Source organism: Rhinoderma darwinii, chromosome 1 (genome assembly GCF_050947455.1).
Source record: "Rhinoderma darwinii isolate aRhiDar2 chromosome 1, aRhiDar2.hap1, whole genome shotgun sequence".
Lineage (NCBI taxonomy): Eukaryota > Metazoa > Chordata > Amphibia > Anura > Rhinodermatidae > Rhinoderma > Rhinoderma darwinii.
Genome location: NC_134687.1, coordinates 434,559,643 through 434,572,360, shown reverse-complemented (window position 1 = coordinate 434,572,360; position 12,718 = coordinate 434,559,643). Strand labels below are relative to the sequence as shown.

General features: G+C 44.1%; 1 protein-coding gene across 3 annotated transcripts in view; it reads right to left on the bottom strand.

The window, feature by feature from the left end:
* Positions 1-7,874: 7,874 nt before the first annotated feature.
* ASPHD2 (aspartate beta-hydroxylase domain containing 2) overlaps positions 7,875-12,718 on the bottom strand; it is a 93,381-nt gene continuing 88,537 nt past the window's right edge. For all 3 annotated transcript variants that reach the window (XM_075830869.1, XM_075830859.1, XM_075830851.1), the window contains exons 3-4: positions 10,485-10,598; positions 7,875-9,250 (exon numbers count right to left, since the gene is read on the bottom strand). In XM_075830869.1, coding sequence (XP_075686984.1) covers positions 9,141-9,250; positions 10,485-10,598 — 224 coding nt within the window. In that variant the 3' untranslated portion in view covers positions 7,875-9,140. The remainder of the gene's footprint in view (positions 9,251-10,484; positions 10,599-12,718) is intronic.

Here is a 12,718-nt window from a genome sequence, read left to right as displayed (position 1 = left end):
TAAAACAAAAAAAAATACCTCTCCATTTAATGGAATTTAAATGGGTTGTCCGATATATATTTTTACTGTAAATTTAAACCCACAATGCACATATTTACTATTGAATAATATACTTACCTGTGCGATCTTGCGTCTGTTCTCCGCTCTGGCAGCTCTTTTCTTCGGATCACATGACTTCTGACGTCACTTTTTCTTCCTCCTCCGTCGTGTCGTATCCCGATCACATGGTCTCGCCCCAGCGAGACCTCGGATGGGATACGACACGTCACTGGTGACGTGTCGTTTCTGCGGGTGCTCGTTGATGACTGCCCGCCCAGCCTATGTAGTTTTTCACTGTGAGCACGCCTATGCGTGTTCACAGTGAAAAAAGTGAAAAGGGACGGCACCTGCGGACTAGAGAGGTACAGTGGCAGCATCTGTACTTTTAGTTGTTACGCTGCCAAAGCCTACACATAGTAGGCTTTGATAGGGGATTATATAACCCGCAGCACACGGGTCGCATGCAGCCATTGAGGCGGTTATCTGCGGCCCGCGGGACACCGTTGCACCGTAGGACCGAGCAGGCACAAGGAGGAGCCGCGCTACACTAGTATAGGCTCTGCTCCGATGTCAGGCGAGTCCCGGAGCAGAGCCTATAATAGAACACTGTTTAACAACTGGTTCCCGACCGCCGGCTGTATTTTTACGGCCAGCGGTCAGGGTCCTTAAAACCCGAGCCATAGACTTTTTACGGCTCGGGTTTTAACTTGCTGCCCGCGCGATCGGGCAGCTGAATGTCGGGTCTCCGGCTGTCAGTGACTGCCGGGGACCCTGAGGAGAGGATAGAAGCAGCTTTCGCTGCTTCTGTCTTCTCCGATGTCTTTTTACACAGCGTTCAATGAACGCTGTGTATAGGAATAGAGACAGCAGCAGCGGCGCGGTCTCTATTCCTCCCGGTGATCATGTGACTGGGCACATGATCGCCGGGTGCCGTTAGTGGCAGACTGTTGCTGGGTCTAACTAGACCCAGCACAGCCCTATTAGTGACAATCGTCACTATGAGAGGGCTGATTTCCCCTGTAACCGGGGCTGCTGTGCAGCTCCAGTTACAGTGGAAAAGATGGTGTAAAAGAAAGAAAAAAAATATATGAAGTTCCCCAAAGGTCTTTTTTGACCTTTGAGGGAAAGACCATAGTAATAAAAAAATAGTAAAGTCAAGTGCAAATTTTTTTAAAATAAATACACCTAAAATACCCACCCCAAAAAAAACCTTCCACCCCGCCAATCATTGTTGTAACGCTAGCGCTGACCCAATTACCCTAATATAGACATGTAATATATTAAAATTTACGGTAGACAATGACTATCACAAATAAAAGGTCTATTTTAGGGTAAAACTATGTTATTACTCCAAAAAAATAGCTGAAACGTAAAAAAGCTTATTTTTTTACTATTATTTTCAAACTTTATGAATAAAAATTCTAAAATAGCAAAAAAGGTGTGTATAAAAAAGGATAAAAAAAATAAACCTCCATTGTCTACGGAAAAAACGTCGCAAAAATCACGTCGTTCGCCCAACACGCGGGTTCCACGGATGTATATGGCGTTCGTGTAAATCCGCCCTTAGGTAGACAGCGCCACTATGATTCCGGTCCACAACGGATTGCTTCATGTCTCTGCCTAGGTCTATGTCCAAGCAAAGCGTGCAGGAGCGGAATCCCCGACCATAGTGGGATTCCACTACTCCGATAAGTTACAATAGCGCTACGCACAATAGCGCTAGGTACAGGTGGAGGGAGGGGTAGTGTGTCATCTATGTAATAAAATTACTCCTCACAGCACAAAGTGCATGTGAGGAGGAGGAATGGTACATGAAGTCCAATAACGGAGGCAGCATTAGGCTAAGTTCACACAGAGTATTTTGACAAGATTTTTTTAAGCGGAAACAGCGTCGCAAAACTCGGCAAAAACGGCACGAAAATGCCTCCCATTGATTTCAATGGGAGGTGTCGGCGTCTTTTTTCCGCGAGCAGCAAAACTGCCTCGCGGGAAAAAAGAGCATGTCGCTTCATCTTCGGGCGTTTACACCTCTGACCTCCCATTGACTTCAATGGGAGGCAAAGAAAGCGTATTTCGCGTTGTTTTATGCCCGCGGCGCTCAATTGCCACGGGCGAAAAACGCTGCGAAAATCAGCGTGCAGGGAAAGGTAAATCTGCCTCACACTTCAAAACGGAATTTTGAGGCAGATATTCCTCCTGCGAAAAACTCTGTGTGAACATAGCCTTAGTGGAGAGAGACATGGGATAGAAGAGGGTGGACGAGGGTTGGGGTAGACAGGAAGAGGTTTATAGACCTGAAAAGAGAAAGAAAACATAAATGTGAAAAACGTTATGGGGGGGGATAACATTTGCTCACCATCCTTCAAGAACGTCAGCAAGGAGACAAGTCCAGTGAAGGATGTCAGCGGGGAGGAGCAAGGACAGCTCACGTGAACTCTTGGAAGGTACGTGCACGCTCATTGCAGCCTGCAATGAGCGTTCAAGGAAAACAAGTTTCATCACAAGGAAAGATCAACAAACCAGAGCTGAACTGCATGTAAACAAGCTGTGCTAAATTCAAAGAAGAGCTGTGGTAAGTAGAATTTTTTTTAAAAATAATGCTTTATTTAGGTTGTCTGTATAAGGGGTAATGTATGACACAGTTTTTGAAAAAATGTTGGTATCTCGGACAACCCCTAAGCTAAAGGGGCTGGCCAGGAAAATATATTTTTTAAAAAGTATCCCTCCAGCCTTGGTTTGCCTTCCCTAAAACCCCCTACATACCTTCTAACCAGTTTCTGTTTGATCTCAATCGACACTGCTGCTCTGTTTGTTTACATCTCTTGCTTCTGGTCCTGGCTATTTCCGGTCATGCAACCCACCATACCCACGATCCCTTGCTGTAGGTGAGAAGACCGCTTACAGCCCTCCCCCCTGTTCCGCCACAGCATCTCAGCAACTTGCATACTGCCACACCTCTCTATGTTCACAGGGTCCCTCCCTGCTCTAATTACAGTCACCCAGCTCCCTCCCTGCACACGGTCACAAACACCCACTAATAATCATCATGCTCCTTTTTTACCATCTATCCCTGCTCTAATTGCAGGCACCCAACCAGGGCCCGCTCCAGGTTTATGTGGGCCCTTGGGCGACACAGACTTAGTTGGCGCATTTGCGGGGGAACTCACGGCGGCAGTAAAATGTCAGAAAACTTCACTTTGTGTCCCCATATAGAAGTTAGGCTTCCAGTTTGTACCTCCATAAATTTAGATAGTACCACGCAGGCCCCCTCCCAGGTAAAGCCCACACAGCCCCTCCTCCCAGATAGTGCCCACACAGCCCCCTCCCTGTAGGTACCACCTTTGGGGCTTCCTCTAGGTGTGGAATCCCCAATCAGCATTGCCAACGCTCTGGCTGGGGATTCCGCTTCAGGAGGAGCCCCTGACATTACTAACCATATACGGACAGTGATGTCAGGGGCAACCCAGAGCCATAGTCCCAGGCATAGCTCCTGACTTCACTGTCCATATATGGATAGTGATCTCCGGAGCAGAGCGGAGGTTCCAGACAGAGCGCTAGCAAAGGCTCTGCTCCGGTACTCCGGCTCTGGGGAAGCCGCTGACATCACTATCCATATATGGATAGTGATGTCAGGGGCAATGCCAGACCCAAAATCCCAGGCAGAGCGCTACTAGGACTCTGCCTGGGACGCTGCTCCATATATGGACAGTGATGTCAGGGGCTTCCCCAGTGACTGAGTCCCAGAGCAGAGCCGCTTCTAGCGCTCTGCCTGGGACTCAGTCTCTCCTCCTGGCATCACCGTCCATATATGGACAGTCATCACTGTCCATATATGAACAGTGACGTCAGGGGCAACCTCAAAGCCAGAGTCCCGGGCAGAGCGCTATTAGCACTCTACCCATTTACTAGGCTACAGACTCCCAAGCAGAATAGAGCTACCTCCCTGCTCTGCCATAGCGTTTAATGGCATCTGCGTCCTGAGGACGCAGATACTATTGAATGTGGCATCGCTACCGTTGTAGCAGCCATAGAGGCTGCTAGAGGGGCCACTGGGCATGGGGGGGCCCCGTGACCAGGGATTATATGGGCCCCCTCATGCCATTGGCCCTGTAGCAGCCGCTATGGCTGCTACAGCAGTTTTTACACCGCCTCCTAGACAGGGACTCCCTCTAGAAGCAGAATCCCGTCGGCAACACTCTGGCCGGGGATTCCACTCCTGGAGAAGCCATAACGGCAGTGTCAGCACCCTGACGCCGGCCCCGCACCCAACTCCCCCTACCCCCTTTCACAGCATGATAGATGCAAGTCCGCCCCCTCCACCTATGTGAGACATCTTGGTATGCACAATCGAGTCAGCATGTCTTCCTCACCTGCTGCTGGATCTATGCCAAGAGATCCTATATTAGGGTAAGTTCACACGTAGCGTAAATACTGCAGATTTTCCGCAATGGATTTAGTTGCAGAAAAGCCGCAGAATAATACAGAAGCAGCAAAGTGGATGGAACTTGAAAAAGTCTCATCCACACGCTGCGTGAATTTTGAGCGGAAAAAAACGCTCCGCAACTGACCTGCAGTGCGGTTTTTTTATTCCACAGCATGTCAATTATTTTTGCGTAATTGCTCCTTATTTGTTGCGGGTTTTCCCAAATTGAATTCAACAGGAAGGTCAAACCCGCAACAAATAGCAGATGTTGCGTTTTTTTGCTGCGGAATCGCTGTTTTTTTGCAGCAAAAAGACACAACTCAAGAAAATAAATAGATCTTATACTTACCAAGAATTCTGTGTTTCTTCATCCAGGCCGGACACCTGGGATGACGTTTCATCCCATGTGACCGCTGCAGTCAATCACAGGATGCAGCGGTCACATGGGATAAAACGTCATCCCAGGGGGCCAGCCAGCAGAGGGACGCGTCGCCATGGCTACGTAAGTATGTCATTTTTTTTATGTGCAGCTTTCGCAGTGGGCATTCTGGCCGAAAAACCGCACCACAATTTGGAGCGTTTTTTGTGCCGGAATTTCCAGCGGTGCCCAAGGCGGATACGCTTTGTGCATCGCAGTGTATCAGCCTTGTGTGAACATAGCATTGCAATGACGCAAACATCAAACACTACTCCACACAATGGTAATAAAGTTTTTTTTACATCATTTACCATAAACGTATGTAAGTCGCTCTCTGCCTCCCAACATTTGAGTATCGCAAAGAGGGACAACCGATGCGGCACTGCAATTTTTTTTTCCTTTTAAGCCTTGCCTCTAACCCCGCCCATACACACCCAATTTAGTCCACACCGTATAATGCCCCCATAGAACCCCCCACACAGTATAATGCCCCTACAGCTGCCTCCCACAGTATAATGCCAAATACCTGCCCCCACACAGTAAAAAGTCCCCATAGACGCACCCATGCAGTATAAAGCCAACAACAATGCCCCCCATAGATTGCGCTACCCCCGCCCCCTCTGTAGATCATGCCATTGGGGCTCCCTCTAGGAGTGGAATGAATCCCCAGCCATTGACGTCAGGGAATCCTCCGCTCCTGGAGGAGCCCCTGATGTCGATGTACATATATAGACAGGGATGTCAGGGGCTCCCTCTAGGAGCCAAATCCCTGGCAACGCCCTGGCCGGGGATTCCGTTCCAGGACGACGTTACTAGGGATGTCACGAGACCAGAATGTGGACTTCGATACCGATACATGTAGTATTGCCATTCTTGATACCAAAACGATACCTTGCCAACAATACAAAGAAGTTCTTCCATTTTCTGACATGAGGCACGTGGTGTGATGAATTCTGAACCTTCGTGTGCCCCACATTACTAGTAATTAATCACATCATGTTTCTCACAGTCATAATGGACAACATTATGCGGTACATGATGGGGTTAATTACTATTAATGTGAGGCACATGGATTCAAAATTAATAACACCTCGTACCTCATATTAAGTGAAATGAGCGGCGGCTCTGAAGACAGAACATGGGGATGTTTTGCAGTGCGCCCGCCATCTTCTCTGTCTTTAGTGCCAGTGCTCATTAGTGCAGCGCACTTGTTGTCAGGAGCGGGGTAATAGCTGTATTACACAGCCGCAGCCCCGCTCTAACTAAGTTCATGTGTTACACTACTAAGCTGTGCAGCCGCACAGCTTAGTATCGAAATACATGAATTAATGGTATTGAACCCTTTGAGGGTGCATCGTCCAACCCTAGACCATCTGACCGGGGATTCCGGTTCAGGAGGACCCCTGACATATCAGAGTAATCCCCAGGCAGGGGCACCAGAGGCAGAGGGCTGAAGAGCTCAGGGAACATCTGCCCGCCCCACTGCCTGTACACGGAATAGATGATGAGCTGTGCCTTGGCTCAGACAGAACAGCAGGCTGGGCTGAGGCACGAAACGTCACAGGAAGTAAAAAAATTCACGTGATCGCATTAAAGAACACAAACGCTGGTACATTGAAACAAATAGTAGATTACAAAATTATTTGTAAATGGCAAATAAGGTCAAAATAAAAATTATTCCTGGCCAAGCCCTTCAATACCACATGAATGTGCATTTTTTTATAGAATGCACATTTTTATAGAATGGATTTTCTGGACAATTTACTGGTAAAAAAATACTGAGATTACATTAATTGTCTGAATATTTTTTAGTCCTACAGGGTACATTTACTGTTTTATTCATCACTGTTAATCAGTACATAGATGAACTCTGATTAATTCAACCATGAAATACAAAATGTGCGCTCTTTTTTGCTTGTGAGGACTATTAAATGGAGGTTATTTTATTATACTATTTCTGAAAACTTAAGGGGCACCTTCACAATATAAATTTTGCGCACAAAAATAAATTTTATATATATATATATACACACACACACACACACACACACACACACACACATATATATATATATATATACACACACACACACACACACGCCCCCACTGTAAATATATATATATACATACATACACTACAAAAAAATAAAAATCTGTGGTGCTGGTTTCAAAGTTTTGGGATATTATATGAAGGTTTTCTAGGACCAACCTGACAGTACAAATATCCTGCAGTTAATCTGCCCATACACTTACAATAGCTTCTGGCTGAAGGCTTTTTCAGCGGACAGCTATTCCACCCGACTCCACCATACACATGAACGCTTGGCCACCCATGCATGTGTTTTCAATGGGAAGACGGAAACAATGATCTGGCATGTTAAAATGTAACATGCCCAATCCTTCTTTCCTCAGACATTTGATGTCGGGGGAAGGCTGGAAGAACCCCATACACATTACACTTTCATCTAAGAGACATGCATACAAATATTGCAGCTATCACTGAAAGGCACTGATGGAACTAAAGCGTATAACTTTTATTATTTTAAAAAAAAAATAAGCATCAGATCATCACTATATAGAAGATGTAGGTTGTATTGAAGCCAAGTGATTTCTGTTCTTGACTCACACTCAGCCCTAACGTGCTCACCCTTCTGGATCGTCGGGCTACCATCCCGCAATGGGCGACCTGGCACTGCATACGCCTCCAGAGCCATCAGGGGTAACTGGGACTCAACGAGGAATAACAAAATAAGTAAATAGTATCTAACGGATGGTGGTATGTACTGTCAGCATGTCTAAATAGAATAAAAAGCACCACGGTCCATCGACACGTCTACCCGTGTCTAAGAGGATTACCACGCACGCACGCACGCACACACACACTTTGCAAAATCCCAAATTTAATTTTTTTTTTTAAATGTTTCATGTATGAAAAAGATTTATTCATCTTTTGCCACAAGGAAATACCAAATGAAAACATTATATATCTGGAGACACTTTTTTTAAATTTTTATTACAGAACAAAATGGAGTTGGTTGCACCGAAAGTACAAGACAAAAGAAAAAAAATAATCTTTTTTTCTACATTAAAGACAAAATGGCTGCTTTACAACCACCATTAACAGAGATCCTAAAATCTGGAGCTGGAACACACAGACAAACTGCAAACTGGTTCCTTTTGTCAAACAAAAATGCTTTGGTCGGATAAAGATACGAGATCTCTGAAATTCCTTAAAAATAATCTTGACCCAGCCCTTCCAATGCCCACACTACATAAGTGAGCTCTTATATATCTAAAGACATTTGAATAAATATTCCATTTGTCAATTCAAAAACAGTCTCTAGAAATTTGGACCATAGTGGATAGTCCTCATTTTATTCCACTTATCTAGGATTTGAGCGTTATCAACTGCATTCAATAGACCCTTGTGTACACAATGGTCACAGAATGCAGCACTGAAGCTCAGTTAAAAAGACATTATTAATTTCCATTCCTCGTCATGGCTGAGCTGAGAGACATCTCCCGTATGATTAATGAGGGTGTAATCACCCCAATATATCTATGAGAACTAGAAGGTAATCCTACATGGTTGAGCGATCGGTAATCCTACATGGTTGAGCGATCGGTAATCCTACATGGTTGAGCGATTTTGATGTGAACCTGACAGAATATTCTTGTGTTAGAAGTACACCGCCTTATGTCATGTCCTTAACTTGTAATTCAGAGTTGTATAAATATACAGAAGCAACATAAAACATACTATAGTAGTGCTGCATTCTAGTAGAGAATGGAGAATATGGTATTAGCTGCAATGTGAGAATACAGTCCTCGCTACAGAACTGAGCATTGTAGAGTCTTTCCAGCCATTCCCTGAATACTTCCTATTAGCGCCTATTGATTTTCTCCCAGTCCTGTTGTTAAGCTTTTAAGTACAAGGTTGGTTTGTGCTGTTTGTTTAATATGGAGCCAGGAGTCTTTAGCCACCATATAAAGTGCTCTCCTCTGCGGAGTAGAGATTGGTGCTCTTTAGTGCCAGAGAGTTGCAAGTTGGTTGATGCATATGCTTCCCCATCACATCATTTCTACAATGTAAACCTATGAAAAAGCCAATGGTTAAATAGATAACATAAGATGTAGTTAATATACACAGGTTTTTCTTCTTTTAGAGACAAGCTTTTTTTTTTTTTTTATTCTTTTTTTTTTTTTGAGGCAATATCCCATGAGCATAGATGTTTTGCCGCAAAAGCGGTGTTCTTAAAATCAGCGTCCGGGAGCAAATATGGAATCCAGGGCTTGGCGTTCAGCTGCTGCAACATTGGGATGCCACAAATCAACCATGAAAATCACTCTAGGTCCTTCCTCAGCTAATCCTAAAGAAATAAAAATAAAAGCATGTGTTTAATTTAAATAAGACGGTATTGGTGGATACAAAAATTCTATTGGAGATTGTCCTTTTAGCCACTTTAGGACCAAAACATTTTTGGGCTTAAAATGTAAAATGTTAAAAAGGCAAATTTTTAATGTATTTTTTTATAAAAAGATTAGTCAGTGTGTTTGGTGCAACTTTATAAAAATACGGTAGTTTTTATTAAAAATTATTTTTCGTTTTTGAGAGATACAGCTGCTCTGTATTCTCTATACAGAGCAGCTTTATCTAGCGCTATTCACTGAATCCGTCAGTCCCGCAGACCCGACGGGTTTAGTGACAGTGGGTACTGCGTGTCGATCCACCTCTAAACATCTAAGTTCATAACACACTGACTAAACTTTTTTATTAAAAATAATAAACACAATTTATTTTTTTTCATATCGGCATTCCGGATTATCTAACTTTTATTTTTGCGGTAACACAGCTACATGACGTAGGACAAGTTGCACTTTGTTTGTACCATTTTTGGGTGCGTACACGTTAGCTTTTAAATAGATGGGGTGGAATGTTGAATTTTAGTAGAGATTCTGCTAGGTTTATAATCATATATAGGTTTATATTATAAGTTTTGCGTCCTTGTTTTAAGGTTTTTATTACATTTGTTTTTTGTTCTCTATGGGAACTTCAACTTAACATATTAACTTTTGCATGCTAGCATATTGTGCATACAAATATAGGCACCTATTAGGACATACGGCAAGTAGGCCCCCGGAGGTATTGGGCTGTTTTCATGGTGATACCTGCCCGGGTGGCCGTAACCTGTGATCACCGTAAAAAAAATGGGTTAGTTTTGCAGCGTCACAATCATGTTTGATCGCAGAACTAAGGAGGTTAACTGCTGGGATCCGTTTTTTCCTCAAACCCTGTCACAGTTGTGGCAGGAGAAGGGGTCTGTATTACCTAATCGTCCCCATCACTCATTTCGCACGTACACAAGACAGTCACTGTAATATCACTATGACAAAAATGTACTTCATGGTACCTCAATTGACAGCCCCCCATAATGTACATTTTTGTCATGTTGATAGGGTTAGAAGCTTTTTTTCTTTTTTCATTGTACACCATTTTCCACTTTTTTTGTGTTATGCACATCAGCATTGTATATAATGGCTTGTTTCAATAAACTTTATTTATAAAAACAAAGAGTCATTTTAAAAACTTGAAAAGAAACCTACCTTCATGAAATGCTGTATGCAGGAAAGAGTCATCAAAAAGAAGACAATGTCCTTCCGCCCAACACTGAGGTTCTCCTCCCACCACAAGCTCGCAGTTAGCGGGGATTCGTAGACCTTGAAATGAAACATGCGGTGTTATACGTATATATCAGTATCTTAGAATGTCACATAGTATTTATTTTAATAGTCTATCCCCAGCATTCACTATTTAACACATCTAAAGTACTGGTGTAGAATATTGTACTGCTCAATATATCCTTTAATGGTAATATTATAGTGCATTGTGGAAGATCGGAGATTGCTTTCATATCCATTTTGGTGGAGCAGTTTAGATCAGTAATTGAAATTGGTTAAATAGCAGTTATGTAACAAGATCATTGTAGTTACTGGATAGTATGAGGTCACCTGCAGAATATCTAAACGCCCAAGCCGATTCTCGCTCTCCCCCATGTGCGGGACTAATTTTACTGCAGTCTACAATCTGTGAATAACCTTCTGCCGACATACTGCTGTAAATATTCAAGCGGAGGATATCCATGATTGGCCTCTTCTACGACAAGCAGGATCGCATGCTGATCGGCAAGGATACATCCTCAACCACAGGAGACGTTGTCAGCAACTGCACATGCATATCTACTGGTGAAGTGCACAGAATGTGGAGGTTTTTCATGATCAGCAACATTAGGGGCGCTAGAAGAAAAAAGTAAAAGGTGGCCATACATAACAGACGAAGCTCCGCTAAACTCACCGATTTTATAGGTCTGGCAGTAGCTTACTCTTCTCTCCATTGAAATTAGCTGAGTAGGCCATTTATGAGTAGAATTATAAGGAGAGCCCAGGCAGTCTGCTCCTTAAGGGTATGTTCACACGGAGGAACTCTGTTGCGGAATGCTCTGCAAAATTCCGCCTCTCATTCATTTCAATGGGGGTCGAACACTTCTTTTTCCCGCTTGCTGATTATTTCAGCTAGCCAGAAAAAGAAGCGTCCTGCTTGATCTTTGGGCAGATTCCGCCCGAACCTCCCATTGATTTCAATTGGACGGAGGAACCTTCCTGCCGACAGCAGAAATAGTTCTGCGGCGGATTTTGCGACAGGACCCGCTACGCAAACAAGCTCTAAATGTCCATGCAAAAGGATTTGTTTAAGTAGATGTAGATAATTTTTACACGTGCATCTGCAACCAGGAGCCTCACTGCGCTCCTATCATATATACAGTCCAATAGTCAGATTTGTAGCAGGATATGCACAACAACAACAGTAGTAATGAAAAGACGTACTCTCAACTGCAAGTCGCTTCAATGGGACAAATTCCAGTCCTTTTTTATTTTTCCTTTTTGTGGTTCAAAGCCGAGAATGCTGTACTCTCCGTCTCATGCCTCCTCTCTTTGCCACAACATTTCGAGAGACCATGAACACTTATTCATGTGTCACACTGGGCTCTGTGTTTTTTCAGCCTGATGAAGAGATCGGTCCGATCTCGAAACGCCTCGCTATTATTTTACAATAAACGCATGTACTTTCAGTATATTTCGTTTCCACCATTTTATTTGAGACAATCAGTTCCAAAAAAGTTCCACAACCACCGAGTGACAGTGAAGGGAAACCCAATCCGTTTTTTTCTCCTCCTCCAATACTGCTATCGACAGAGCCCTGGTGGCCCCTGAACGGATTCCTAGCTGCAGTGTCCATCCATTGACAGGCACACTGGGACATTGTGCTCCTAGCACAACACCACAAGGTTACCATAACCACTGACCCCCGTGATCCCCGCTGGTTTCAAACAACATGAGATGATGCACTAGGTGCGCCGGACGTTCTTCCTTTGTCTCCCCCATTTAACTACATGGGCACTGTGGCACTTTATATGTGGGCACCATACTGCATGGGGAAAATCTGTGTGGCATTATACTGTATAGGGGCAGCTAGAGGGCATTATACTGTATGTGGGCTGCTAGATGGCATTATACTGTGTGGGAGGCACCATGGGGCACTATACTGTGTGGGAGGCAGCTATAGGGGTATTATACGATATTTGGGGTTCTATGGGGGCATTACACTGAGGGGAGGCACTATGGGGGATTGATACTGTGTGGGCTGAACAGGGTGTCTATGGGTGGGGTTAGAGGTGCGGCTTAAAAAGGAAAAAAAATACCCACTATGCATCAGTTGTCCCTCTTTGCGATACTCGAAAGTTGGGAGCAGGGCCGGTTCCAGGTTTATGTGGGCCCTTGGG